A 27,351-nucleotide genomic window follows, 5' to 3' on the forward strand; every position below is an offset into this window, starting at 1 on the left:
AGAGGTTCTTAAAACAAAGCTAACCCACAAAAGGCCAAACATCATAATTAAAAACCTCTGTATACAAAATTAAAGAATCTGAGTCAGTAATTTGAAAAATGTAAAGTAGCAACAACACTCCTTTCATGACTCCTTTTTTTATAAAATGTTTTTGGCAGTCAAGAAATCTCCATTTAAGCCATTTTAAAGTTTTTTTTCCCCAGGAAACAAAAACACAAATAAAAAAAAAAACATTCCCATTCTATCAATCTCCATATCATTTTCTGACATGAGAAAAACTGGAAAAAAGATTTAAAAAGAACTATGACTTAATAAATTATTTGAGAAGTATAATGCTGACAGCAATAAACAAAAAAAATTGTAAGGGTGAAAAACGTTGACTTTGGGAGTTTTCTAAGTCTGTTTTTATGACAATGACACAGAGACTGATAAAATTGGCACTTGCATTTCACAACATGACACAATTATTTTGTTAAAATCGTCAGAGAAATGCTTTATACAAAGGAATTTTAATTTTTTTTACCTGTCCAGCAGTAATTTTATACTTTCAGTGTGCAGACATGGCTCTCCTGGGTTTTTTGTGACTTACTGAGCCTTAATCAATAGGATTACTTTATGGATAAGGCTTGATTGTGGACACTATTACTTTAACAAATCAGACACACACTCTGTAATGCAGCTGATGCCTTTTTCATTTCACTTTAATTAGCTGACCAATTAGGCTGAGAGCCCCTGCAGGAGTTTTTGTATTAAACATGGACAAAGGTTGCTTGTTCCTGCCGCCACACTTCTGGGTGGGTGTCACAATATTTGTTCATCTAAATTGGAGCCTCCTTTTTCACGGTCCAGGTATCTTTACAAATTGAGGTGGAATTTTCAGCTGCATAGTCAGCAATACGTCTAATATTTATAGTGAGTTTGAGGCTTCTAGACACTAAATTTGAAGGATGATATTTTGTTACAATGAGATGGGGGAGGTTTGCGTGTGTATTTGGAACAGGATTACGGGAATGTGTTTGTGTGCCCCCATGAGATACAATGACACACAGGACACACGAATATGACAGTAAGCTGATTACAGCGGCCTCAGAAGATGGACGACTCAGGTGTCAATGTGTCACTCATGCTGACGAGCATGTTGACACAAGCACATCAGAATAAATTGATCTCAGATTATCTGCTGTCCTAGTCTTGCACATGCTCATTTATGCATCAAAACAAGCAGCAGGGATGTGCAGAGTATAAACAACACCTGGAGAAGAGTCTAGCCTGTAACATATATTTTACATAAACATTCCTCTACATATGTGAGTGAAAATATTACTTTAGCATCCTAGGTCAGCAAATTCATGGTCCATTGTAAAGTTAAGCTGCAAGGATGACCATAATATGTTTTAAACCTGAATAATAACCACTCTTATCAGAGTGACACAATGATTTTATTTATTTATGCTGTAGTACATTATAGCCTTTTTCAAAAGGTAAACCCCCTTTTTTTCAAAACAGCATGGCCTTTTTCATTGGTAATGTTAACAATTTGGATGGTCACATTGAACTAAACCATCAGCAATAAAATGTCAGACTTTAAAGCTCAGCCATGATGTGCACAAATGTAAGGATGTCAGAAAACAAAGTAGGAGGAACTGAGACAACTTTAAGGTTAAAAAATAATAAATTGATTGGAAAAAATAGCAATAATAGGTTAAAAGTGGAAAAAAGTTGAGAAAGTGGTGAAAAAAGGTTAAGAGTGTCAAAATTGGGTTGCAAAAATGGTAAAAAAAAATGGTAACAAGGTGGAAAAAATAGGCAACGAGTGCAAAAATTGGTTAAATGTGCAAAAATGGGGCAAAACGGGCAAATAAAAGTGGCATCAAAGTTGCAAAAATAAGTGGATAAAGTAGTAAAAAATAAACCTTAAAAGTGTCAAAAATGGGTTGCAAAATGCAGAGATGGGTGGAAATGTTGAAAAACAGTTAAAAAGTGGGTAAAATGGTTTGGCAGCTGCAAAAATGGGCAAAGAAAGGCAAAAATGGGTTTAAAACAAAAAATCAGTTAAAAGTGGCAGAAAGTTGCAAAAACGGCCAGATGAGGCAGTTAGGGGGTTATTGGTAAGATTGGTAAGATTTAGCTAAAGGGGAAAAAATGGGAACAAATTGGCAAAAAGAGCAAAAATAGAGAGGAAAGGTGGTTAAAAAGTGGTTAAAAAGTGGCACGTATTAACCTTGGAACCCATACTTTTCAGCTTAAATTCAGGTAACTGTTAGCCTGGACGCTAGCACCAATGCTCCTGATCCAACACACATGCATTGATATCATCAATATATCACTGGGGAGGGCCCATTCTCTGGGTCTTTCAGGGGCCCAGCCAATGCTGTGGGCAGGTCCACTTTACTGTGTCCCAAGTGTACATCCCAGTAACAAACTGACGGGGTCAAATTCATTTCCTTCATCTCACATGTAAGCCCAAAGGCGACACATGGGCAAACAACTGCAAACAAGTGTTACTGCTGTTTATGACGGTTCAGTAAGTGTACCACCGCACAGCATCAAAGAAGCCAAGAATGAAAGGTCATAAACAGGCTGAGCAGGTAGGTGCTTCCATGAAGCGAGTATAATATTATATGTATGTATGGAAAAATGTGTGTGAGCAGCATTTACCAAGTGACTACCTGAGGGGATTCCTCTTAAGACATTTACATACAGACACCCCGATGTGTGCCCAGACGAGTGTGTATATAAATGTGAGTATGAGAGTTTCTATAGTGCACACCATCCATCATGAAGCCAGACGAACTGTCAGAGTGATGGTGGCCAGCTGGTGCTCACTAGGCTCACACACACATTATACACACATCCGTTTGACAAGACAAATCACCGACAGCTCCTGGTCATACACGGCATGAACCACAGGGAGCCACGAACATTCAGGGTTAACCTGAAATCAGCCCTGGGGAGTCTATGTGGAGCAGAATGTATGTAAACACACTCTTTTTATTTTGTTATGTGTGTGTGTGTGTGTGTGTTTGTGAGCATGCAACACGGGGGATGGTAGAGAAGTAGAAAATAATGCTGACTAGTCATACTGATGAACGTGTATGTTTGTGAGTGCATTTTTAATTGTTTTTCAGCATGTGTGTTTGAGCGCATGGCTGCCAGAGGAGCTGGGAGACAAAGATCAGGATTTCATCATCAATAACGGGGGTCAGATGAGGCGAGCGGCGCCTGCTGTCCAAATGAGCAGCAGTGATTAGCTAATTGGCTGCAACAGCAGAGACAAAGGAACAGAGAGATGTGATGAATGGAAGGAGGAGAAGCAAGAAGAGATGGAGGAGATGAACAGAAGAAAGAAGAACAAAGAAGATAATTATAATAAAAGCTATTACTGGATTATTACCATCTCATTATCAAACATTGGCGCTATTTCCTAAAAGAAAGATATGTCCAAAATATGAGTCCAGCTGTGGGTGAGTCATCAACTATGTCATCTAAACCTTCATTTAAATGTAGATCCACAAGTGAGAGCGACACATGAAACATTTAGCCTTTGTCTGACTACTCAAAACGTTTGGAGGCTTCTGGTACAACTAGCAGTCAGAGATACAAGAATTCAGGCCAAGACCTCCTTTTCCATGTGCTGCCATTGTTTACAGCCTGACAAGCAAGCAAATTTAACTACTCAAAGTACTATTTACATTACAGGTCAAACTTACACATTCACGCACATTCATGCCACATTCCTACACTGGTTGTGGGGCTGCTATGTAGAGTGCCCATCAGTATTAATCCAATTCATATTCATCCATACACATTCATAGTTTACACACCACTGATGCAGCAGTGGGGGCAATTTGGGAAGGTGTCTTGCCCAAGGACATATTGGCATGGGACTGCAGAAGCTGGGGATTGAACCCCTGACCTTCCAGTTGAGAGACAGCCGTACCCACCTACTGAGCCACTGTAGGCCCCACAAGGCTACGTTCACACTGCAAATCAGATTTTTTTTTTTTTTTTTTGCTCATTTGTGATATACTTGATTTTTTCTGACCTACATCATGTCAGGTTCCTGTGGGTACCTGGCAAGTGACCTGCAAAAAGTTTCAGGTAGTGGTGGAAAATATAATTATATTATTTTTAGGCTAAAAATAAACAAAATTTGGGTGGATGGCAGGTGACAACAATAAAAAATTTGAAAAATCATAAGCTATTTGCCATTATTTAATATTTATTACATCTAAATAAGCAAATACTGCCAAGTATGAATGGAATTAGTTCCTTGAAGCTTTGTGGTATTTTTGGGCACATTTTTCCAGTTACCTCTTTATTAGCTCTTATGTGGACTTGTTTTTTGGCAAATGCAATGTAGGTGCCCAAGGGAATTACTCTCAATGTGCCTATCTTTAAAGGTTATACTAAACTTAGCACAAAAATAAAATAAGGACAAAAATAAGGACATATGTGTTTGGTAGATTATCTCTTTGTTGTAACAATGCCTCTTGGCAATAAATATAATATACTGTTGGAAAGCATGTTTAATTCTCTTCTAAATGGTGCCACATCTGTAGGAACATGCATGTGTAGAATGAGCAGCAGAGCTGAGCACGTGGGTTGCATCCAGGAAAAATCAGCCCAATCTTCTCTGCTAATGCCAAACAACTAACTTTGATGCTGCTATTGACTCTTATCTTGAGCTTTCGGTGCCAAATGAATGAATACATGCCCGTTTTATGCATGTATTAATTGATGTATGCGTGAGTGTGTGAGAGAAAGACAAGGCACCATGGCAGGCTTATCTACCACCGCTTATCTGTGAGCACAACGTGCACAAGCATGTGAATATTAGAGAACTTGTAGCTCTACTGTTGTTATTCAGATACTAATTGTGCAGCAGCTAAAAATAAAGAACTTCAAACAAAATGAGTGACTGTATGTATGTATTGTGATCACAGGTCACAGGTCGGGTCATGCTCTATTTTTCACAGGTCCTGGTGGATCCAGGTATTACATGAGGGGGTTTCCAATATTGGACCCATGCAGGCCTCCAGACCCCATTGCCTTCAAGACAAGACAACAGGTAAATGTACATTGTTAGCAGCTCTGTTATAAAGTTCTCTGTTTGCAGAGTTTATAGATGTTAAAGCTCCTGTGAAGAGTTTACAGAGAACTGTGAAAATGATTGAGATGAAGACTAATGCCTATACAACTAAACAAGACCATCAATGATGATTTTTTTTATCATTCTATATGGCGATTTAACAAGTTATTTACCCCTACTGCAGGGTAGGTTTCAGGTGAGGAAAAAAATCACAAAGACTTTTTGTTTTACTCACATTCCCCCCCCAAAAAATTGTGTTTTGGATTGTAAGACAATACAGAATTGCATTTTGCCAGATGTCACAACACACTACCAAAACATATACAGTACTTAACAAATTTATTAGACCACCCTAACCCTAACCAAAGTAAGGTTTATGCCACAGCTGCCCTAAATTAACAGCATTGGTAATTACCAAAATCATTTTTTATATTTCTGCAATGGCTAATACACCAATATGTAGAAGCTCTTTAACCAAAATGATATTTTTAATGCTAAAATATAACTTTTATTGTTATCCATGAATTTTCAAATTTACTGATTTACAAAAAAACTGAATAAACAGTAAAGCACATAATTATTTCTCTATTAATATGTCAAATTATAGTTATTTACTTGCATTCCTGAACAGAAAAAATAGTTTTAGTGGTTGAATGTTATGCTTGATTAATTTCTAACTTCTCAGAGAAGCCCGGTGAGCCGGCTCAAATTTGGGTGAATTCAGTTTGAAATCCCTCATTCCTGTTCAAAATGGTAAAATGTGGAGAGCTGACTGAAAATGAAAGAGTCCGTATTAAAGCACTTCATGATGCTGGATGGTGTCTGAGACAAATATGACAGGTGGTCTAATAAATTTGTTAAGCACTGTACATGGCACACTAAACCATTCATATTTGAGTTACAGCTTTGCCAGGTGTTGCCTAATTAGTATTGTGAGGGATTTCTATCTTTTTTGCTCTCAATGTACAGTTTAGGGATAAAGCCTGCACCAACACCAGCTGAGTGTTTTGCATTGGCTTTAAATGGAAATCACTTATGATACCAAAATCATGTCCTCTGCCTACAGATTCTGCATTTTTATGAAGAGTCAGTCAGTAGAAATAAGGTATGATTTAACAAATTATAAGACTAGTACTGATCAAAATACCTCTGAAGTTGTATAGATGCTAATAGAGGACTTCATCTAATGTGATTTAGATTGATAACCAATCATATGACTGGGAGCTTCCATTTCTGTAAAATCCCATCATCACTCTACATCTAAATTATTTTTTAACCAATATATTTTAAATGCAAACTTATTTAAGACACAGTCCTCACTTGTACATCTCTCATAGAGGATGGCTTCACTTTAAACTCAGGAGGCAGTGTGGGTTTGAATTCTGGTATAATTTAACTTGAGGGGTTTGGTTTTCTTCTTCTTAGATGCGTTTTAATTTATTTGATACACGTAAACTGAAAAAACTGAGGAGAGCTTTTTTTATTTTTTTTTAAAGACTTATTTTTGGCCTTTTTGCCTTTATTTGATAGGACAGTGGATAGAGTCGGAAACAGGGGAGAGAGCGGGGAGAGACATGCAGGAAATAGTGCCACGGGCCGGATTCGAAGCCAGGTTGCCTGCATATATGGCATGCGCCTTAACCACTCGACTACCGGTGCACCAGGAGAGTGTTTTTTTAATGGTGATCTTTTTGTCTTCAAAATAAGTTTGGCTAGCTGTCCACCATGTAGTCTGTTTACAATAGTGATAATGTATGTAAAGATAGCCAACCTGACACAAGCTTGGCTAAACATGCAAGAAGAGCAGCTTCTTCATGGCACTGCCTGTGAATTGAATCAGAGGTTTGCTCGATTAGATACTAAGGTGCAATTACTGAGTAGTTTGCACAAAATACAAAGTGCAGGTAAGGATAATGAAAAAAGTGCAATAGTCTTGCAGCAATTAAAATCCAACATGGCGCCATCATGCAAAAAAAGCTAGAGGAAAACTAAAGACATCTTCATCTACCCTCCACTGGTTCTTAGATCTTTACCACTGTAGCTGATGACAAAACAACCACACTCAAGTCACGCCAGTGGCACAGGTTAAAATGTGAAATCTTACAGGGAACAATTTCCATCCTTTAAACAGACAAAAGGAAACAACCCAGGTGGAAGATAACGAGTAAATTAAATGATAAAGGGTGTGCAGGAAAGAACAGTTGTCACTTTGTGTGGCAGATTGACTCTGATTTATGCTCATGTGCTTGTGAACAGTCTGATGCAATTCCCTCTAAACTCTGCGAGTGCTTTAGTCTATGTGCATGTTTGTGTTATTGTGCGTTTGTGTGTCTCTGATGGATCTCTGCATGTGGAAGGCAGCATGCTGGGAGCAGCAGCAGCAGCTCCACTCCGTCTGATCGGTGCAAGACATTGAACCGCTTTTCTTCCCTTCCTTTACCTCCTTTTCTTTCTCTCCCCTCCCTCTTGCCTCCTTTACATCCCCATCTCAAGCTCTTTCTTCTCTTCTCCCTCCTCTCCACAGCAGATGTCTTCATTTAACCCTGCTGGGTTTCTTTTTCTCTTTATTTCCTTCTCTCACACTCTTTACTCCCTTTCCATCTCACTCTTTATGCTCCTCTTAGCTCTTCTTGAGCCATCGTCTCCCCGTCTTTATCTCCCTTTCATCTATTACTTTCTTCTGCTCTCTCCACTACAGTTCTCATTTTCATTCCCTGCGTCTCTCTTAAACTTCATCCCTTGGTCTGTCACTCTCCCTCAGGCGGCACTGAGCAGGCAGCTCAGCAGATGATAATTGTAGTGGTGACACATCTTCCTTTATTCTTTGTTCTCCATGGTCTCAAGCTACTTTGACTCTTTTAGCAAGTGTTTTTTCAATAAGATAGTCCACCTCAAATCTGTAGGGAGATACAGCTGGTTATTGGGCCAGAGGTAACTTGAGAATTGGAGAAGGACTGCATAGTGCTTGTTTGTTAAATGCAGCAAAAAAAGGGGCTATTCACAAAAACACTGTTAAGACAAATAACACATTGTCATGTTTTATGCATAGCTGTCTCCAAAAACACAAATCAACATCAAACTCTAGGAAGTAAACAGCATTTCTGTATTCTGATCAAACTTTTTGGGGGGAAAAAGGTCATTTTTACGGTTTGCTGTCTTGACTGTTAGTTAGCAACATTGTTGGGTAATAAATACTTTTTTTTTTTTTTAAGAATATGTTTTTTCTAAAAATGTCCCCACTTTAGAGATAGCAGAATTACTGAGACTTAAATAGCAAACCCTTATTTTAGGCGCTCAGATTTCTTGCTAGCTGTTTAACATCCTATCTTGATAATGCTAATTTTACCTAATGCTAACGGGCCCTGTGCCTCGTACTAAATTTTGTACCCTAGAAAATCTAAGCAGAAAAGCAGCAGAAAAGATCGAAAAATGTATTAAAAAAATGGTAAAAAGACGTTCAATATTAAGGGTAACTGGTGTGGATTTTATCTTTAAATGCTCTGGAAAGTCACTCAAGTTCACGAAAGACATGATGGCACAGATAGCGTCATTGGAATGGCAAAAAAGACAGCTTCGATTTATGGTTCAGTAGTTATTTAAGTTTTTGTAACCTGTAATTCTTCCTGTTAATAATAATCTAACCTTTTAAACTCATTTCTTATGTGACTCACTTCCATGACACTCAGTGTGAGCCAGTTCATCGCATATGGGGGCTCATCCGTGATCTAAACCCAGAACCTCAAGCAAATGTTTGAACTGAAACAAAATCACAGTGATTAGTGGAGATGATGTTTATCACTCAAACCTTTCCTGCTCTGTTTAAGAGGTCTGAACAGTTGAATATTGCTCATATTTTTTTTAAAACTAAATGAGGTTTAATAATAAAATATCAAAGGACATCAATACCATTGCTAAATAAGTAAAAAACATTTTTTGACATTCCTATAAGAGAAAAGGTGGTTCCTAATAGTTTTCTTTAAAAAAATTGATTAACTTATTAGATGCAAGTTTAGCTAACTGCCAAAAATTGTATTTTGCTAATGCTAACTCTTCCTGATGCTAAAAGGCTCTGTGTCTGTTTTAAATGTTTGTGCCACTGGAAAATTACAGTGATGCTATAATCTTTTAAGAATATACTTCTAAATTGCTGTCTTTGCAATGTTTTGTATAATCACTCCACTGAACGGTTTTTACATTGATTTTCTGTTAAAACAAAGTCAGAGTTTAATCAATTATTGCCTTCACAGCATTTTATTTCTTATAAACCTACTTGAAACTGCAAATAAAATCCAAGTGAGCTATATAAAACCATTAAAAAATTGCAGGTTAACTCTAGGTTCACTAAAAGTTGAATTCAAAGGCCACTCTTTGGCTGAAAATTGTAATAAAAATACTTATTTTCCAATCTAATCATCCCCAATTCTTCATTGTTCTTTGCTGAGGTTTTCTCGGCTGCATTTAATAAGGAACGAACTGGCTTCATTCAAATGTAAGCTAATTAGATTCGACAGGTGTAAGACTAAATATGTGCACGTTCCTAACCTCGCCGTTGTGCAGCCCGGCCCCCACCAGCCCATTCATCATCACCGGCTGGTTGTCATTTTCGTCCAGAACCTTCTCTGGCACGGGTGGAGGTAAGTCATCCTCTGGCTCCTCCAGAGGTTTACGAGTAGGAGCGCCAGCATTATCCGAGCGCCTCTTTGCCTCCATGTCGGCACTGTGGCGGCTCTTCTTATTCAGGTCGACGGAGGCGTACTCGACCCCTGCACACAGGGGTCCCCGCTCAGGTGTGCAGGGGCTTAGGTGGCCGTTGAGAAGGGCAGGGGGATGATGAGGAGGAGGGTCATCCGAGCTCAGCTGGATGGTACCATTAGGGAGGCCAGGCTGTGGCAGGGGGTCTTTGAGTTCCTTGACCGTCTCATACAGGGAATCTTCAACGCTGACATCACGTGATGCAGAAGCCATCTCCTTCACCACCTGGGTACCAGATACAGATTTACGATTCTTTGAAATAATAAAAAGAAAACATACAACATTGCTGTTTTCTTACTTTAAACTCAATCAATTCAGCTAATGCTTAAAAAAATCACTTTTTTTTTCGCTCTTTATTTTGAGCCTTAGCCTAATAAATTTGGATACCTATCACCAGCCCAACCAACAAACACACTAGTCTTATTCACAAATTTCAAGCTCTCTTAAACATGATTCCCATCTTAGGTGACTTTCAACAATGACCTCATAGGTGCTGTCCCCTGAGGCAGGGGGTCCGTCCCCGATGAGGGCGTTGTTGGGAGGAATACTGGGAAGCTCACGGTCCTGAGGACACTTGGAGGACCTGAGCTCTGATTGGCTGGAGAGCATCTCCTCTGACGGCTGGGGACTGGTGTCCTGGGTGTCCGTGAGGACTGGAGGAGCAAGGCAAAAAAGAAGAATCAGGGTGAGCAGGAGGCTTTTCATTTTATTAAGGTTTTTTAATGAGTGCTTTAAAGATTCATTTTAAAGTTCTGCTGAATGAGTCACACTTGGTACAAGTCTGCCTTGACTGATATTTAATCCCCACCCATTTAGAAATGAGTAACACTTCTATATAGATATGGTAATTAAACAACATCAGCTAAGGTTTAAAATAAAACAAAGACAACAAAGGCATTGTATAGCAGAAGCAGCAGCTTAGAAATTATTCATCAGGAAGTCACAAATCATTTAAGTAAAGGAGAGCATAAAAATGAAGTATTTTCTGCAGAAGGGGATCCACTATCTAACAAGTTGATTAAAAGGAAAACAAAAAGATAATATTCTAATCTAAAGCTAACTATCTGGGCTTACTTGTACCGCTGGTAAGAGGACCATTGTGAGAGGTGCTGACCGCCCCATCAGTCGCAGGACTGTCGGCTGATTGGCTGATAGTCTCTCTCTCTGACACCTGCACAACAAAGGAAATGTTTTAACCACAGAGCTGAACTCAGAGGTAGTTCAAAGAATCATTCAGGTAAATAAATAATAAAAAAAAACATTCAATAACAAATCACACATACAAAGAAAGAGTTCAATTTTCTGAAGAGTTAAAATAAAATCTATGCATGTGTCAACAAGAATATGACTGAGATCTCTGCAATAAAAATCCTTAATTTGACTTGATTTTATAAATAAATCATGGACAGTGTAACTTGGGGGTTCTGACTAAAAAACAACAATAAAACTCTTAAGTGTCAAAATGGAAACATATTTCTACAAAATAATGTCATATGAACAAAAATGTGTAATCTAAAAAAAGTGACTGCATAAATATTCACTCCCTTTAAAATAACTGTCCTAATTTACCAGAGGTCAAGCCAATTGGTGCCAGTAATCTCACAATTAGTGAGAGGGCAGTGAATGTGCCTGAAATGATTGAAGTATAAAGACACCTGTTTCTGGAAGATCAAGTCACTGGTTCATCAGTATTTTTGGCCACCATTATACCATGAAGACAAAACAACACTCCAAGCAACTCGGAGAAAAGTATAAGTCAGGGGATGGATACAAAAAATTTCAAAGACACCAAACTTTCCCTGGAGTTTAGTTAAATCCATCATCAAAAAATGGAAGAATGGGGAGCAGGTGGCCTTGTGGTTAAAGGCGCTCCCCATGTACGCAGGTGGCCTGGGTTCGAATCCGTCCTGAGGCCCTTTACCACATGTCTCTCCCCGACTCTTGACCCTGTTTCCAGCTCTATCCACTGTCCTCCTCTATCTAATAAAGGCACAAAAAAATGCCAAAAAATAAATCTTAAAAAAAAAAAAAAAAATGGAAGAATTATGGCACATGTGTAAATCTGCCTAGATCAGGCCGTCCTCACAAACTGAGTGACTGTGCAAGAAGGAGACTGGTGAGAGAGACCACCAATACACCTATGACTACTCTGAAGGGGTTACAAGCTTCAACAGCTGAGGTGGGAGAGACTCTGCACACAAAAAATGTTGCCTTGGCTCTTAACCAGTCACAGCTTTATGAGAGTTGCAAAGAGAAAGCCAATGTTGAAGAAAACTCATGTTAACTCTTGACTAGAGTTCAACAAAAGGAATGTGTGAGACTCCATGGTCAAGCAGAAGAAAGTTCTTTGGTCTGATGAGACCAAAATGGTGCTTTTGGTGAAGCATGGTGGTGGCAGCATCATGCTGTGGGGATGCTTCACAGCAGCCATTCCTGGAAGGCTGAAAGGACAATCTTATTCAGTCTACCAGAGAAATACAGCTTGGGAGAATATTTATTTCCAGTAAGACAATGGCCCCCAGAATAAAGCGAAAGATACACAGAAATGGTCTTAGACAACAAGGTGAATGTTCTGGAGTGGCTGAGTCAAAGCCCAGACTTCAATCCAATAGAGAACTAGTGGCTGATCCCTGTGCAACTTGACGGAGCTTGAGCAGTTTTGCAAAGAAGAATGGAGTAAATGTGATGTGCAAGCCTGACTGAGAGATATCCACACAGACACAATGCTGCGATTGCAGCCAAAATGGCATCAACTAAATTCTGCGTTGAAGGGGGTGAATATTTATGTAGGCACTTAATTTACATTTCATATTTTTATTTAATTGACCTTACTTTGTATGAACTGGTTGTCACTTTGACATTAAAGAGGGTTTTGTTGTATTTTCTTGGGAAAGCAAAATCATTGGACCATGACTGATTTATAAAACTAATAAAAAGGTTAAACATCCAACAGGGTAAATACTTTTTCTAGGCACTGTATCTTTGTCTGATGAAGATTTTTATTCTTCTTTTTCTATGATTGTTAGATAAGGCTCATGCCTAGCTGGGCTGGTCCTTTTTAATAAAATGCTACAAAAAATTACACATACATCCTATACTCTTTTGGCAAATAAGACACTGAAGTCAAGCCAATAATAGAAACACAGTGTGATAGAGGAGGGTAAAATGACGGGCATTAGTGGTGCCACATGAATAAAAATGAATACCATAAAAGAGGAAACCCACAGGGACGTTTGTTCCCCTATTTAACCTTCCCTCTCTCAACAGGAAAGTCAAGGCTACAAAACAACAACCCTGCAGCTGGCAGGGAATCGGTCCTGCTCAAGGACACTTCAGCAGAGAGGAAGTCTTTAAACTGTGTCCTCTACATGAAGGCTGTTTCCTATGCTTGTAACATCACACAGCTAGATGAACCGCAGCTCTATGTGTGACAAAAACACTCCAATCAACACTTTGGTCGACTCCACATGACTGACGGTGAAAGGAAACTGCACAAATAACCATCTTATGCTCCCAGCACCCACCACATTCAGGCATGGACTATCTAAAACACACTTCAGAGATTAACTGTTTGTTTACTAGGGCAACGATATCACTCCATCAGCCAACACTGAAAGCTTACAAAACACTGAGAGTATAAAAAGCAGGTGCTTGTGTCATTGTTAATCTTTGTTGTTGTCCTCTGGTAAGAGCTCAAAGTGAGTATCAAAAGCTCCACACCCCCACCTAGTGGCCAATCACTCTCATAACTGTCAGTTCCTATGATGTAATCTTTAACTATTTTGTGACCCAGATACCTCAAATGTAGTTTTTGATGATTTAATTTCACAACCAAGCTGACACATAGTTACAAGAACAAAAAAGATATTTTACTCTCTAAAGAAGAACTCTTGAAGCTTTATCTTTCCTCTTTTTCTGCCACATTCAAATCCTGATCAAGATGCTTGTAGTAGAGCTATCGATCATTTCAGAGTTATGTAACATTTTAGATTAACAATGGGGCCATGCACTAGAAAGACTTTTTTTTTTTTCTTTCTATAGCTAAAGAATGCCATCAATACTGGGCGTACTCAAAACAGTAAAATCAACAAGTATGGATTTTTAAAGTTTGAATTTTAATCTCTAGTATTTATTTCAAGCAGGGGTGACCCCAAATAATCACATATGACTCATTCAACTGCCAATCTCATAGTTGAACATCTGTTTATCAAACAAGAATCATTCCATCCCAGCTAAACGGGAGTGCTTATTATCTGACTTTAAATAGATTTGTCTGTCTTCTTCAGAAAATTGTGACTCAGATTTTCTGGAGAAGAAACTAACTCAGTAATACTTTTGGATGAATTTCTTGACAATACTCATGTACTTTTAATCAATCTACTTTGTAACACAGGAGATTAACCATGTAATAAAACAAAATTTGTTATCTAAACAGGAGTGACATTATGTTGTGCTTTGAATTTGACTTTGTGTTGCAGTTGTTCTTCAGTTGTCTTGTTTAACTCAAAGGGAACTAAGTCCAAGGCATTCATAAGCCTGCTTGCTGTTTACTAGTTGATTTTTCAGTCATAATGTTTGCCACTTTATTTAATGTGAGACTTTAATGTTAGACTCATTTGATTATTTATTTCTGTGTGCAGAATAAATACATAAATCAAAGTTTGGTACATGCAGGCACATTTTAAAAATAATCTAATCTAAGAAGTGCAACTTCCATATATTCTAGATTCATCTCACACAAAGTGAAATATAGTGAATAAGAGAAAATCAGTATCCATGAAGCTTCTCAGCAGATGGAAGCATGGAGGGCTCTAAAATCTCCTAGCAGATGGCTGACAGTGTTGACTCTGGACTTCATAAAGCTGTGGACCAACAGCACCAGATGACATGGCACCTCAAACCATCACTGACCATGGAAACTGAAAACACTGGACTTCTAGCACCATGGATTCGGTGCCTCTTAGATCTTCCCCCAGACTCTGGGACCTTGATTTCCAAATGAAAAGCGAAATTGACTTTCATCTGAAAACAGGACTTGGACCAGTTTTTTTCTCTTTGGCCCAGGTGAGACGCCGATGACGTCTTCTGTTGTCCATGAGTGGCTCCACACAAAGAACATGACACTTCTAGTCCACTTCCTGGACCTGTCTGTGTGTGGTGGCTCTTTATCCACTGCCTCCAGCTTCAGTCTACTTCTTGCGAAGCTCCCCTAAATTCTTGAATTTGCTTTATTCGACAGTCCTCTGAATGCTGAGCTCATCCCTGTTGCTCTTCTTACCGTACTTTTCCCTTCAGTCAACTTTGCTTGAATATTCTTTCATACAGCACTCTGAGAACAGTCCGCCCTTTCAGCAGTGACCTTTTGTGGCTTACCCTCCTCGCTGAGGATGACGGTGATTGTCTTCTGGACATTTGTCAAGCCAGCAGTCTTCCCCAAGACTGTGGTTGTATGTACTGAACCACAGTGAGAGAATGAAGGCTCAGGAGACATTTGTAAATTGGACTTTTCCAGAATATTTAAATATTTTGAGATAGTGGATTTTTGAGTTTTATGAGCTGTCATCATCAACATTAAAACAAAAAAAGCCTGAAACGTTTCACTCTGAAGGGATGAATCTAGAGTAGATAGAAATGTAACTTTCTAAAGTAAATCATGGGGAAAGATTAACTTTTTACTTGATATAAGTTTTTGAGATGCACCCAAGCTACTCTGATTTCCTTTTAACTTTAGGCTATGGGCTTTCTGTATTATAAATGGGCATGTGTAATATGGTAATAAGGTCACCATAATGCAGAGTTAATGATTTAGAAAAGGGACAGATCATTTCCTAGAGATTGTTATTCCAAGTCTAAAAGAAAAATAGTTTAATAGTCATGATTGTTTGTGATTTATCTGTTAAACTACATGAGAACATGGATCAATCAAATCAGTACTGGTGACTAGTCCACAAAATCTCAACAATCACATCTGACAATGTAAATCATCAGAAAGACGCCTATTATGCTGAGTGATTTTTTTTTTGTTTTGTAAGCATTTCCTACAGGGTATTGATATTTTCTTTTTCCTTTTAATGAAGCACTTCAAACATGGTTAGAAAGATGATACTTAAAGAGACAGCAGGTGAGTGAGACGAGCCAATCCACTCATCCCTATAAATACACTCATTTGACTCATCGCTCTGTGACATTGTCTGTCATTTCAATAGGCCCCTCCTGATACTATCTGACCACACCCTGTAATTGTGGGTTACAGTGAAGATATCCATTTAAAGCAGAAGGGCTGAGAGAAGTGTGTATGTGCTCCCACACAGCTGCAGAGGGAGTGACAGGATAAGAGAGTGACTGGATGTCACTTAAGCTGTAAAAGCTGGGCATTTGTCACACTTAAATGTTGCTTGGCTACTGAAGCATCACTATTACAGGAGTCAGTAATGGCTATCTTTGTTCCATGACTCTATGCTGAGGACATGGTGTCATTATGATAGACTGTATAAAACACGGAAATAGTCTCGGTGGCGTCAGCCATTGGTGTCTGAAGAGGCACTGAGGAGTCCAGTGATGACGGTCGCCATAATAGAAATGCTGCATTTGGCTTTGATTAGCCTAAAAAGAGGAAGCGGAGATGAAGGGGTCTTAAACCCAATTACCACATAGCAACATTCCATCAGCGACGCACATTCCAGTTCAAATCGCTTCCTTTCTAGTCGACCTTTAGGTTTCCACAGGATGTATAGCGCCTGTCTGTTCGGCCCGCTGCCAGCATGTGTCAGTCTACACAGAGCAGATCAACCCAAACAGGGATGAGAAGGCGCAGAGAAGCCTCTTGATTTCAGAATACAGCAAAATTCATGGACTCATGATTATGAATTTTGTCACTATATCAATGTGATGTTACAAGCAGTTGTTTGGAGGTATTCCAATGCCTTGGATGAAGAGAAGCAAATCTTAAAGATGATTTTACTTGCCACCCACATCTTTTCTCAGAAGTATTGACCTTTAATTTACCTATACACTCAACCATGGTAGAAGCAAAAGTCATGGATTAATACCAAAGTGATCAGCAAATTAACTCCGGCAGGGAAAATTAACCTATTGTTTACATGTTGTTCTCACTTTTTACATGCTTGTTATCATAATTTACTGCAGGTTTCTCACTAACTTGTCTTTCACCCATGATCTTGTGATCTAACTTCTCCAGCTGCTGTGGTGAAAGATCCAGCAGCCGAGGGTGCACCCCAACAGTCAGAGCAAAACTACTGCTTGTAAGGAGCTGTGCATTTTAACATTAAACCTGATGGACATTCCTTTGTTTTTAGAGCCAGCCTCTAGTGGACACCCAAAGAACTGCAGTTTTTTGCCCTTCAGCATTACCATCTCAAATAGACTTTACCTTTTCTGCTTCTTCACTGAAAAAAAAGCATTTTCTCAATGACTGTCTTAAAAGAAACACTTAAATGTTACAATTCCATGATATGAGAACACCACTTTGATCAGAAATAATTACAACTTGAGGCTGTCAGTCAACTGTGTGTAAGGAGGATTTGTTTGTGTATGTTTCTGTGTCACTTTAATGAATGTGGGTTATGGAGAAAATGTCAGAGGGTTTGTGTGTCACAGAACATCAGAGGAGGAGTGTGTCAGCCTGCATACATGTGTATGTGCTGTTTCTCAGGCATGCAGCCAAAGTAGGAGCTCCATCCACAGCCTCATTTACAAGCAGTTACACACCGCCTGATTACAGACATGTCACTCACACACTCCAGGGCTAATGAGGAGTGCTAGTGAGGGAGTGTGTCTTGTTCCTTCAGTAACACAATGTGGATGTTGCTGTTTGAGAGCAAGAACACAGCTGGGGGACTATTTTTGGTCATATCAAGATAAAATTATTGATCTTTGATGTTTCTTGACTTTCTGACTATGTCAGAAAACTTTCACCCAGTCAGGAGTGTTTGCATGTGTGGGTCACTGCATAATGTGTACAGTATATGTTTGTGTGGGAGTGCAAAATATACAAAGGTTCATAAACATGTGATTAGTTTGTCTGACATAGTGGAAAGTTGATTTAAAACCTGGTTGCCTTCTTCCCTCTTTTCAATTGCTGGCTTCAGGACCCAAAAGTGGGTCACGAAGCCACTTCAGTGGGCTGTGACATCTATGATGTGCTTTTATTATGTGTCTCCAGCTCTTTGTCCTGCAACATATTTTGTTCTATTTCAAGTAAAAGCTTAACTATTTCTAATTAGAAACCTTTCCTTATAATTAAGCATTTGAAGAAATTTGGGTTGGGATTTGTCCTTGAGGAGGTGGTGATGGGTGCTGACACTAGACCAGTTGAGAAACACTAGTCTACTTCATATCTAAATTCAAGCACACAAAAAAAAAAACAAAAAAAAAAAACAAAAAAAAACAAACAAAAAAACCTTAGGAAAATTTTAAAAGTTGCACCTTTCCCCCTTACTAGCCCTCTAAAAAGAGTAATTTTCCTTTCAATGTGTGCATTTAAATTTCTAAAAACCAGTAATGAACATTTTGGGAAATTTCTGTGTTTGTGCAGGTTGCTACAAATGTACCACAATAATAAGATATTATTACATCTGTCTGAGCAAGGCCATTCATAAGGGGGGAGAAAGGGGAGAGCTTTCTTGGGCCCAACCAAATCTGGGGCTCAAGGCCCATAACCACATCACTTGGAAAGAAATGTCAGACTTCATAGCTAAACCATCATGTGTACAAACATGAGGATTCCAGAAAAATAATTAAATAATTTAAAATTAGCAAAAAAAAAAAAAGTTAAAATTTGCATTAATGGGTTAAAAGTGGCAATAATTGGCAAAAAGATGGGTGAGGTTAAAGGAGGCAAAAAGGGGATAAAGTTGGCAAAAATTGGTTACAAAAATTCAAAAAGGGGCATAAATGGGTGTACAATGTTGAAAAGTGGTTAAAAAGTGGCAAAAAAATGGTTAAAAAGGCAAAAAAAAAAGCCAGAATAAGTTGTACAAAGGGGTTTAAAATAGGCAAAAATTAGCCATAAAAAGGGTTAGAAGTGTTAAAATGAGGCAAAAATGAGCAGAAACAGTGGTGAAAGGAGATTAAAAAGAGGTTAAAAGAGGCATGAATAAATAATTTCAACATCAGAGCCCAATAATGGCTCGACACACTTTTCAGCCCCAAAATAAGGTTAGCCAGGATGCTAGCACCAATGCTACTGATCTAACACTTATGCGTTGACATCATCAATAAATCAGTTAGGGAAGGCCCATACTCTGAGTTTTCAGGGGCCAATTTTGTGAGCAGGCCTGTGTCTGGGTCCTACCCATGATCTAAGGTTAAATTGTATAATTTGTATGCAGTCAAGCTAACTATTTACCGTGCCAAGCTAAGGTGACATTAACAGCATTGTTAATCTTTTTATATAAAAATGATAAAGTTATGTGCATTATTTCTTTAACAACTCTGAAGTATTAAGTTACTCACTCCATTCATGAGGTTCTCATGGTCTCCTGCTGGATGTGCATTGGCTGCTTTCTTCTGTCTAAAAAGAGAAAAAGTGTAACAATGTAAGAAGAAAGACAGAGAATTTACAATTCCTGGATGAACACAGGCAAACACAGCAGCACATTATGTGAACTGTTGTGACTAAAAGGGCATCATACACCGCCACCACGAACAATGATGTCTGATTCTACACTTACATTTGATGACATTAATACCCTTATACTAGCATGTAACCACTGGGATAGTCATAAGCAGAATAAATCTTCTTTAACATGTTTTTGCTCTGCTGTGGTAATATCTTCCGTTGTTTTTCTATTTTTAAACATGTTCATGTCAGCTCTTTTGCTGATACAGTGAATATGTTAAACTACACATAACACTAATATGAGGACCAAAGTTGTCATCCTTACATTGGACTCTGCTGCTTTGCTCTCAAAGCCATTTTTGCTTCATTTATTTAAGATCATCTTCTTGCTCCTTGTGTCCCATACCACTGCTCTTCACATTTTATGAAGGACCTTTCCAGGACCTTTTCAGAGACTATTTGGCTTGTATGACAGGAACACAACATTCCTATACACAAATATTTCCTCTCTATGGAAGTCTGAATCAAAGATGAGCAGCCTTTTGCTATAACCATGAACTCCTGCATGTTTATAAAAGATGACAAACCGATAACACAACAATGCACCTACAGATGTATAGTGCTTAATTTCATTATTTGTAGAAAAGGGGCACCTATCTAACTCTAACAATAATAATAATGACCTAGCACAGCTCATCTCATGCTTCAGACAAGGGCTGGGCAATTAATTGCAAAGGAGATTAAATCGCAAAATGGCCTGCTGCAATTTACAAATCGCATTGGGTGCAATATTTCTTTAACCTGAAATTTGTGTCAAAATATCAGTTTAAAACTTTATTTTGCAGCAGAGATATTTTGCATTACATAACATGCACTCATTCTAGTGGCATAATTTTAGAATATTTTTCAAACAAATCCTATTTTCTTCATTTTTGTATGTTCTTCTCGTTAAATATTTGAATTATATTAAAATTACCATCCCTTTAGTACAACAGTTTATATCCAATTTTCAAAATGAGTCAAAACATCCCAATTAGATAGTTTTTCAAAATTGTCCAGACCTAGTTTAATCTAATATCATGTTGGTTATAATATAGAATGAATTGTTGCTTGTTTTTGTTGGATAATAAATAAGATAAGGAACTTAAGATATAATCGCATATTAAATTGCAATCGCAATATTGGATTAAAAAAATCACACTTGGATTATTTTCCCAAATCGCTCAGCACTACTTCAGACTCAGTCATATAAAAGTCAGATTTTCCAGGTCTAAAGCTGCTGCTAGTATGTACCCTATTCTAAATACTAGTGTCCGTAAATTATCATTACTGTTAATCAGTGAAAGTCTGCTGAGAGGTGTATGCACTGTATGTGAACAAGAGACTGGAGAGGATTTCAGGAGTAGTCTGACTGTCAGGAGCACTAATATAAAAACAGCTTCAGTAGAAAATCCATCTGCAAAGTGAGCATTAACACACACTCATTAAATCATCATTTGTTCATGTTTAAAAATAAAATATGATATTCCATGAGGACACATAACAAACTATTCCTCATTGTTGCCATACCTATTTTAACTTAAGCCAAGTATGTCCTCTAAGGTATTTGTGCTATTCTTAACTCTACAATGCACCGCCAGCATTTCCAGAGAGATTCTGCTTAGTTATTTGTCTGCAGACTGCTCCTATATTTACACAGTTGTTAACAAAACACCCTTCAGACTTTTCTGACATGTCTCAGAATATGCTTGTGCTTCCTAAAACAAAACCAGTAATCACATAAAGGTCAGTGCTGTGCTTGTTATTGTGTATGTCTGATGGCTCACCCTTTGCAGCTGGCACACAGCAGCAGCAGCACAGAGAGCAGTAGCAGGGCAGTCAGGGTGCTGAGAGTGACGGCCATGACCAGCTGCCCACTGCCCAGCCATGACGCCACGCCTGTAGCAGCTGCCGCTCCTGACCCGAGGACACCGGCCTCCGGCCCCCACCACACTCCACTCAGCACCGGAGCCATGACGCATCACACTGTGGGAGGAGAGGACATCGGATAGGTACCGCCTGGCGAAACAGAGTAGGAAAAAAAGGGGAAAAGGACATCTAATTGTGCTGTTTTAATTCTGTGCAGACCGAAAAAAGAATAAAGAAAAATAATTAATTAAATAAAATGTTTTCGATTTGAGTTTTACACTATTATACATTCTGACATCCAAAAACCTCATTTTATTTATCTTATTTATCTCATTTTGTCATCTTATTTAAAGAATTCAGGCTTGAAAACGCCATTGTATCTTATCTTAACTGCAAACTGTGCCTGCAAGTGGCCAGCAGATGGCAGCACATGTCAGAGTCAGACTGCAGTGCAGACAGAGAGCCTGCTGCAGTGGTCCTTTAGTCTACACAACTGGTGTCTGTCTGGGCTCTGCGCACAGCATAAGCAACCTCATCACGTCCTCGTCTAACAGCAAAAGTTTGCTTTCTCTGAACTGATGGAACCCCTGATGCTATCTCGGGTGATTTATGGTGCTGTGTGGTGCTGTGGGTGATTCACAGCCAGGGGTAGGGGGTGGCAGGGATGAGCCTGTGTGATTCTCTGAGCCCAACAAAACTCTGAACAAATAAATGTGGAGTAGAGGGTTTGTATAGCTGTGTGTGCAGGAGAGGACATTTGCTGTGTCTGTTAGAAATGGAGGGCAGACAATGTCAAGCCAGAGTTAGAGTAATTCCTATAATTTTCACTTCCTGATGCCTATTCTGGTACCGAGACTTGAATACCTGCAGATACTGCGTTTCCTGGCCTGTGATACAAATGGGATAGGGATATGTTCATGTTCCTGTGGCATTTAAAGCTTCTGGCTATTCTTCTATCAAGACTAGCCATAATAGCTAGCTATAATAACTTTGCTAAAGCTAACAAAGTAAGCCCCCGTTCGTGTAAATACTTCTGGAACGTGTTTTTTTGTTCATTTACCCCCTTGGTTTAGACCTCTAAATTTTTTCTTGGTTTTAGTTATGAAATGTTGCCTAGTCTGTGTTGTTGCAATGAAGTTATTTTAGGAATGTAACTGTGAGACTGAAAACCTGGAAATACATTTAACCGTTGTTTCCATTCTGAAATAGACGGCTTCTCACATAAACGGTCAGCGAGAGGGGCTGACACCCAGACTACCTTGAGAACAGCAGCTTCCAGTAGGGTTTGGTCTCCCTTACGTAGCAGTCTGTGATGTAACATCTTTATGATTAGAAAATACTAATTTCAGATGTTTTGCTAGCTAACTTCACTTTCATTGTTAGCAAGGCACTGCTCTTCTTTGGGGTTTTAAAAACAGATGCTGCTGGCCATAGCTTCTTTTTCTATGTAAGCTTAGGTTTAGCTTAGTTAGCTATGTAGCTGTGTTACCTATGTAGCTTATGCAGTTAACTTCGTTATGACAGCTATGCTGGTTGTGCTCTTTTTCTTGGAGGACAAGCTTTTTAATGTAAGCAGACTGTTTGCAATCATGTTTTGAAGGTCAGTTTTTTAATTTCAACTTTTGGTGTCCTAACACTAAACGGAAGTTTAATATGGTTCTATTTAAAACGTTTTAGCGTGTATTTCCATTCTGAGATATATGGCATCTCAGATGAACAGTCTGCATCCAGACAGTTCTGGATATTCTGCAAGCTAATGTTACGGTCAAAGCTAGCGAAACACAACTGTTCTTCACCCCCCTGCAACAAGGTTTGCAACAAGTAGCTGCCAAACACAACACTTTTTCTATTACGGCTGCTATTAGGGAAAAGATTGAATAATTACAATTTTATCATGCTAATGACATGGTGATAGGGAGGTGTAGTGAGGCACATGAGATTTAAATAAACGCTAAAATTTTGCAAGCTAATGCTACAGTCAAAGCTAGCAGCACAATGCTTGTCTTTACTCTGAGTCATGGCAGCTGGACTGAATTTTATTTTTGTCAAGTCCTGTGTTTGAGGAAGAGATTTTTTTTCCGTTGTCTAGGCTTGATTCACAAATAAAGTATTTAAAGTAGAGGAACTTTGGCATGAATAAACAGATGAACATCTTTCCCGCTCTTCTTTTCTGATGTCTGAAACGGTTTGTGTGCCCAGATTAGAAAACGTGATTCTCCTGCTGGTAAAAACTCCATTGTGTTTCTCTGCTCTGCCTATGCTAATGTGACGAGGGAGTGCGGGAGCCGTGGGGGGGGGCACTCCCCGTCTTCCAGCAGCGAGGGGAAGTTTTGCGGCGAGTCAGACGGAGCCACAGAAGCCAATTTTAACTTTGCCTTCAAAGGACGCTGAGGAATTCCTGTTTTTGTTGAAACGCCGGTTGTGTTTTCCCCCGGATGAAAAATAACACGGGGGGTCATGTTGCTATCAGTGTGTGTGGCTGGTGAGAGGCAAACACAACCTTACCTTGACACCTTGGATGATTAGTCAGCTCGGCCTCGCCTGGAAGAGAGCAGATAAAAAAAATGAGAAGGGGGGGATTACTGCGATGTGGAAGGAAAGCACTGAGCTGAATATTATCCTGGAGGGTGGACGGTGTAGCTGTGGAAATGAGCGTGTGGATGATTGAACATTGGCTGGGCAAATGTGTGTGAGTGAGGGAGGGATTCGTGAGTATGTTTGTGTATTTTAATGCCCATATCAAGTACATACTGCACAACAGACTGTCTGAAACATCTCAAACACACACCTTCAGTATTGTTCAGGGTCTTCAGAATATATTGACTATTCTGCCCATGTAACACAGAGAATAACAACCAGGTGACATCATGTCTAACACTCCCAAGGCTAACACTGGTTAGGTGAAAACAAATTCTTTCTTGCTTACATTTTAACCTACCAAATTTGAGCCTTAATCTGGTCTAAACGTGTGCATTCTTCCACCCTTAGCATCACCAATCCCTAATAAATCTCCTTATTTGGTTTGTCGGCGAGGCTCATGTCCAGGTGTCACTATCTGCCACTGCTGTGTGCCAGCTTACGTATGTGTGAGCGCCACTGCTGGCACTTAAACCAGAATAATTACCGGCTGCCACAGCACTGTGTCACCATGGCAACATTCCCTTCTTCCCATCAGCGCTGTTTGTGGTGTTAGAAAGAAAGAAAGAAATCACAAAAATGTTTTGAATGCAGCTAATGCCATGAAGAATGAAACAGCAGGTGATTTATGTATTTAGGTTCATTATTGGTTAAAGGTGTTGATGTCTTTACTCTTGATGATGTGAAAGTTATAGTTCAAGATCAGATGCTTGAAATCAATATTCTGCCTATAGAGTCTGAGATTCGTGTTTGCCAAGATTTCCACCACTCCTTCTTTGTAAAGATGCAGCTTCAAGGTCCACTGAGTTGATTTATACCATGAATTTACTAATCTCATTCAAAGTAATGCTGGCTTGTATTCACTTGGATCACATTAATACAGGCAACAACACTAGGGTTCACTGGATCATTAAAAGCTGAGTCATGCTCTGCCCTGATTGTACAGATGCTGATGTAAAAACTGTTTTTTGATGTGAATGTGTTTTGTCAGGGCTGATCCAGCAGACCAGATGGGTGCATTCCTGGACTCATTATTTATTAACTAATCTGACAAAGACACTCCAAAAACTGTGTTAAATTAATAATGACATAACAAAAACACTGAGAAGAAAGCAGCTCGTTGGATGTGTGAATCTGAAACCAGTAACAGTAACCAGATTTTCACAGGATCAGAAAAGATTGATATAAATAAACTGTCTAAACAGACTGATTTATCACTGATCATCTGAGCAAAATATTCAAGCGTTCTGTGATTTTTTTCTCTTTGTAAGCTTTGTAAGCTACTGGGGGAATCATTTTATGATGGCATGATTTGCATCATATAATAAAAACATGTTGTTCTTATTTATAGGGTTTTAAAAACAGAGGCCTTTTAAATTTTGATATCATTCTAGTAAAACGTGTACGAGCCACTCTGCTGCCTAAGCATCCCCAGTAAGAACAGTTGTTTGTAGGACTGATCTACATCCAGATTGCAGCCCAAATTGGATAAAGTTTTTATTTTTCAACTGTAATCATACTTTGACATTGTGCCACAGCATACGATATCCCTGAGTGGGTGGGGCCATCTGTCTTCCCCCATGTGGTGGCTGGGCTAATGTTGGGAGAAAGAGGGAGTTCAAATCAAAACATGCATGGAAAGTATTTGAGCCTCTGTGTGATGTATGAACAAGCTGAAGAAGTGCCATCTTGTCAGTGTGGTGCTAAGAGCAACAAACCCAGAAAATCTTATTTTATCTACTTCATGTAAATCTGCCCACATCCTTGCATACTTTATACTTCTGATCATGTCTAGTCAGCATTCTTGCACCATCTTGCAACCATACTATCTGTCTCTGTAAACACTGCTGTACTTTGCTCTAACTTTTTGCACAGTTTTTGTTCTTGTACAGGCTAAAACGTGCATATATTGTGCGTTTAATTTGTGTTTTAGATTTTTTTCTGTTTTTATTTTTCCTGCTGAACTTTTAATTTTACATCTAAGATATGTTGGGCTGGATCAGGCCCAGGAAAGTGCACAAAGTGCAGCTGCCGTCCCGCATCAAGCAGCTGACCCACCTCTGGTTTGTTTTAGGGGGAGAAGGAGGGATTATAAACACTACAGTCATGCCTATAAGTTTTAGGCATGTACATCACTAAGAATTCATCATGGGGCATGATGTGCCACATCTCGGAGCTGGAGAGGGCAGTGTCAAGCTTGACACATGTGGGCAGTCAAGGTCAAGCTCAACTGCATCTCTTTTGTCTGGGGCCTTTTCACCCTCGTATTATGCCTGGAGACTACCGACATTTTTTAGGCCCTTGTATGATCAGGGGATTGTGAACATCCTCCCGCCTAGACAGTAGCCTAGGCTGTGCTTACTTATCACATCCACCTTTTACTCCACCATAAAGGTGTGGACTTTATTTTTCTGAACAGATTTTTTTTCCATGCCCCTTGTAAAATGCAAGGACATCCAGAGAACTGCTGGGGTTCAGCAGATTCTCCTCTTCAGCCAATGGTGCTCTCAGGCTGGCTTACTCTTCATTGCATGCCTTACTTCATCCTCAATTTTTGGTCCAAACATGCCTAGAAGTTCTCCACAGTACTGTATAAATGCATTTAAATGCAATATCTCCTTTAATTTTGTAACATTCTGATACAATACTGTTACAGCAAAGAGCAAAAACATTTTGTGACATAAATTTTACTGTAGGTCATACAGTTTCACTATGTCTTTATGAGTCAAACATAACCCAAACTCTTTCAAATGAAAGGTATAGGTAATAACAATGATAATGAAAGTAGAGGATACAGAAGACACATCTTCCTGTTGAATTTACATCACTCTGAAGTTTGCTTAGCTGTCATTAACACACCTTTAGATGAAAATGGATTTCTTACTGACACGAATGCTTAGCGTTTTGCTCCTGTTGAACTTATACCATAAATGTCATGTTGGGACATAACGGCCTCTGTTGAGTAAATGTATGACACATATATTGGGTGGGGAGTAAAATAAAGGTGGAGTATATGATTCTGAAAAAAGATAGTTCATACTGAAACTCAACTTCTTAGCACATACACTCTTTCGTTTAAGTGTTCCTTCAGATGCCTCGCCTGCTCAATATTCATGATTGCACACTGCCTGGAAAACAACTTTTACCACTCACCAATAACAAGCAGCATGGCAGAGTCCAGAGCATCCGCTGCCCAAGGGTAGGTTGGCCTTAGTAGGTGGAAAAGTTTTAATCATTATCATGGAGTAGCTCTAAACTTGTGGAACAGGAGTAGGCGTCAGAGCTGGAGGTTATGTAGTGTAGTGCAAACTTTAGCTAATTGGCAAGGGTAGAGCTGTATGGCTGAATGTGAGTCACTTTGTTTATCACCCATATAGATAGG

At 39.1% G+C, this 27,351-nt stretch overlaps 1 protein-coding gene across 2 annotated transcripts in view; it reads right to left on the reverse strand.

Moving 5' to 3' along the window:
• pag1 (phosphoprotein membrane anchor with glycosphingolipid microdomains 1) overlaps positions 1-27,351 on the reverse strand; it is an 89,906-nt gene that overhangs the window by 8,266 nt on the left and 54,289 nt on the right. For both annotated transcript variants that reach the window (XM_041809161.1, XM_041809162.1), the window contains 6 exons: positions 23,838-23,873; positions 21,251-21,482; positions 19,319-19,376; positions 10,919-11,015; positions 10,328-10,497; positions 9,635-10,069 (listed from right to left, as the gene is read on the reverse strand). In XM_041809161.1, coding sequence (XP_041665095.1) covers positions 9,635-10,069; positions 10,328-10,497; positions 10,919-11,015; positions 19,319-19,376; positions 21,251-21,438 — 948 coding nt within the window. In that variant the 5' untranslated portion in view covers positions 21,439-21,482; positions 23,838-23,873. The remainder of the gene's footprint in view (positions 1-9,634; positions 10,070-10,327; positions 10,498-10,918; positions 11,016-19,318; positions 19,377-21,250; positions 21,483-23,837; positions 23,874-27,351) is intronic.

This window comes from Cheilinus undulatus, linkage group 16 (assembly GCF_018320785.1).
Source record: "Cheilinus undulatus linkage group 16, ASM1832078v1, whole genome shotgun sequence".
NCBI lineage: Eukaryota > Metazoa > Chordata > Actinopteri > Labriformes > Labridae > Cheilinus > Cheilinus undulatus.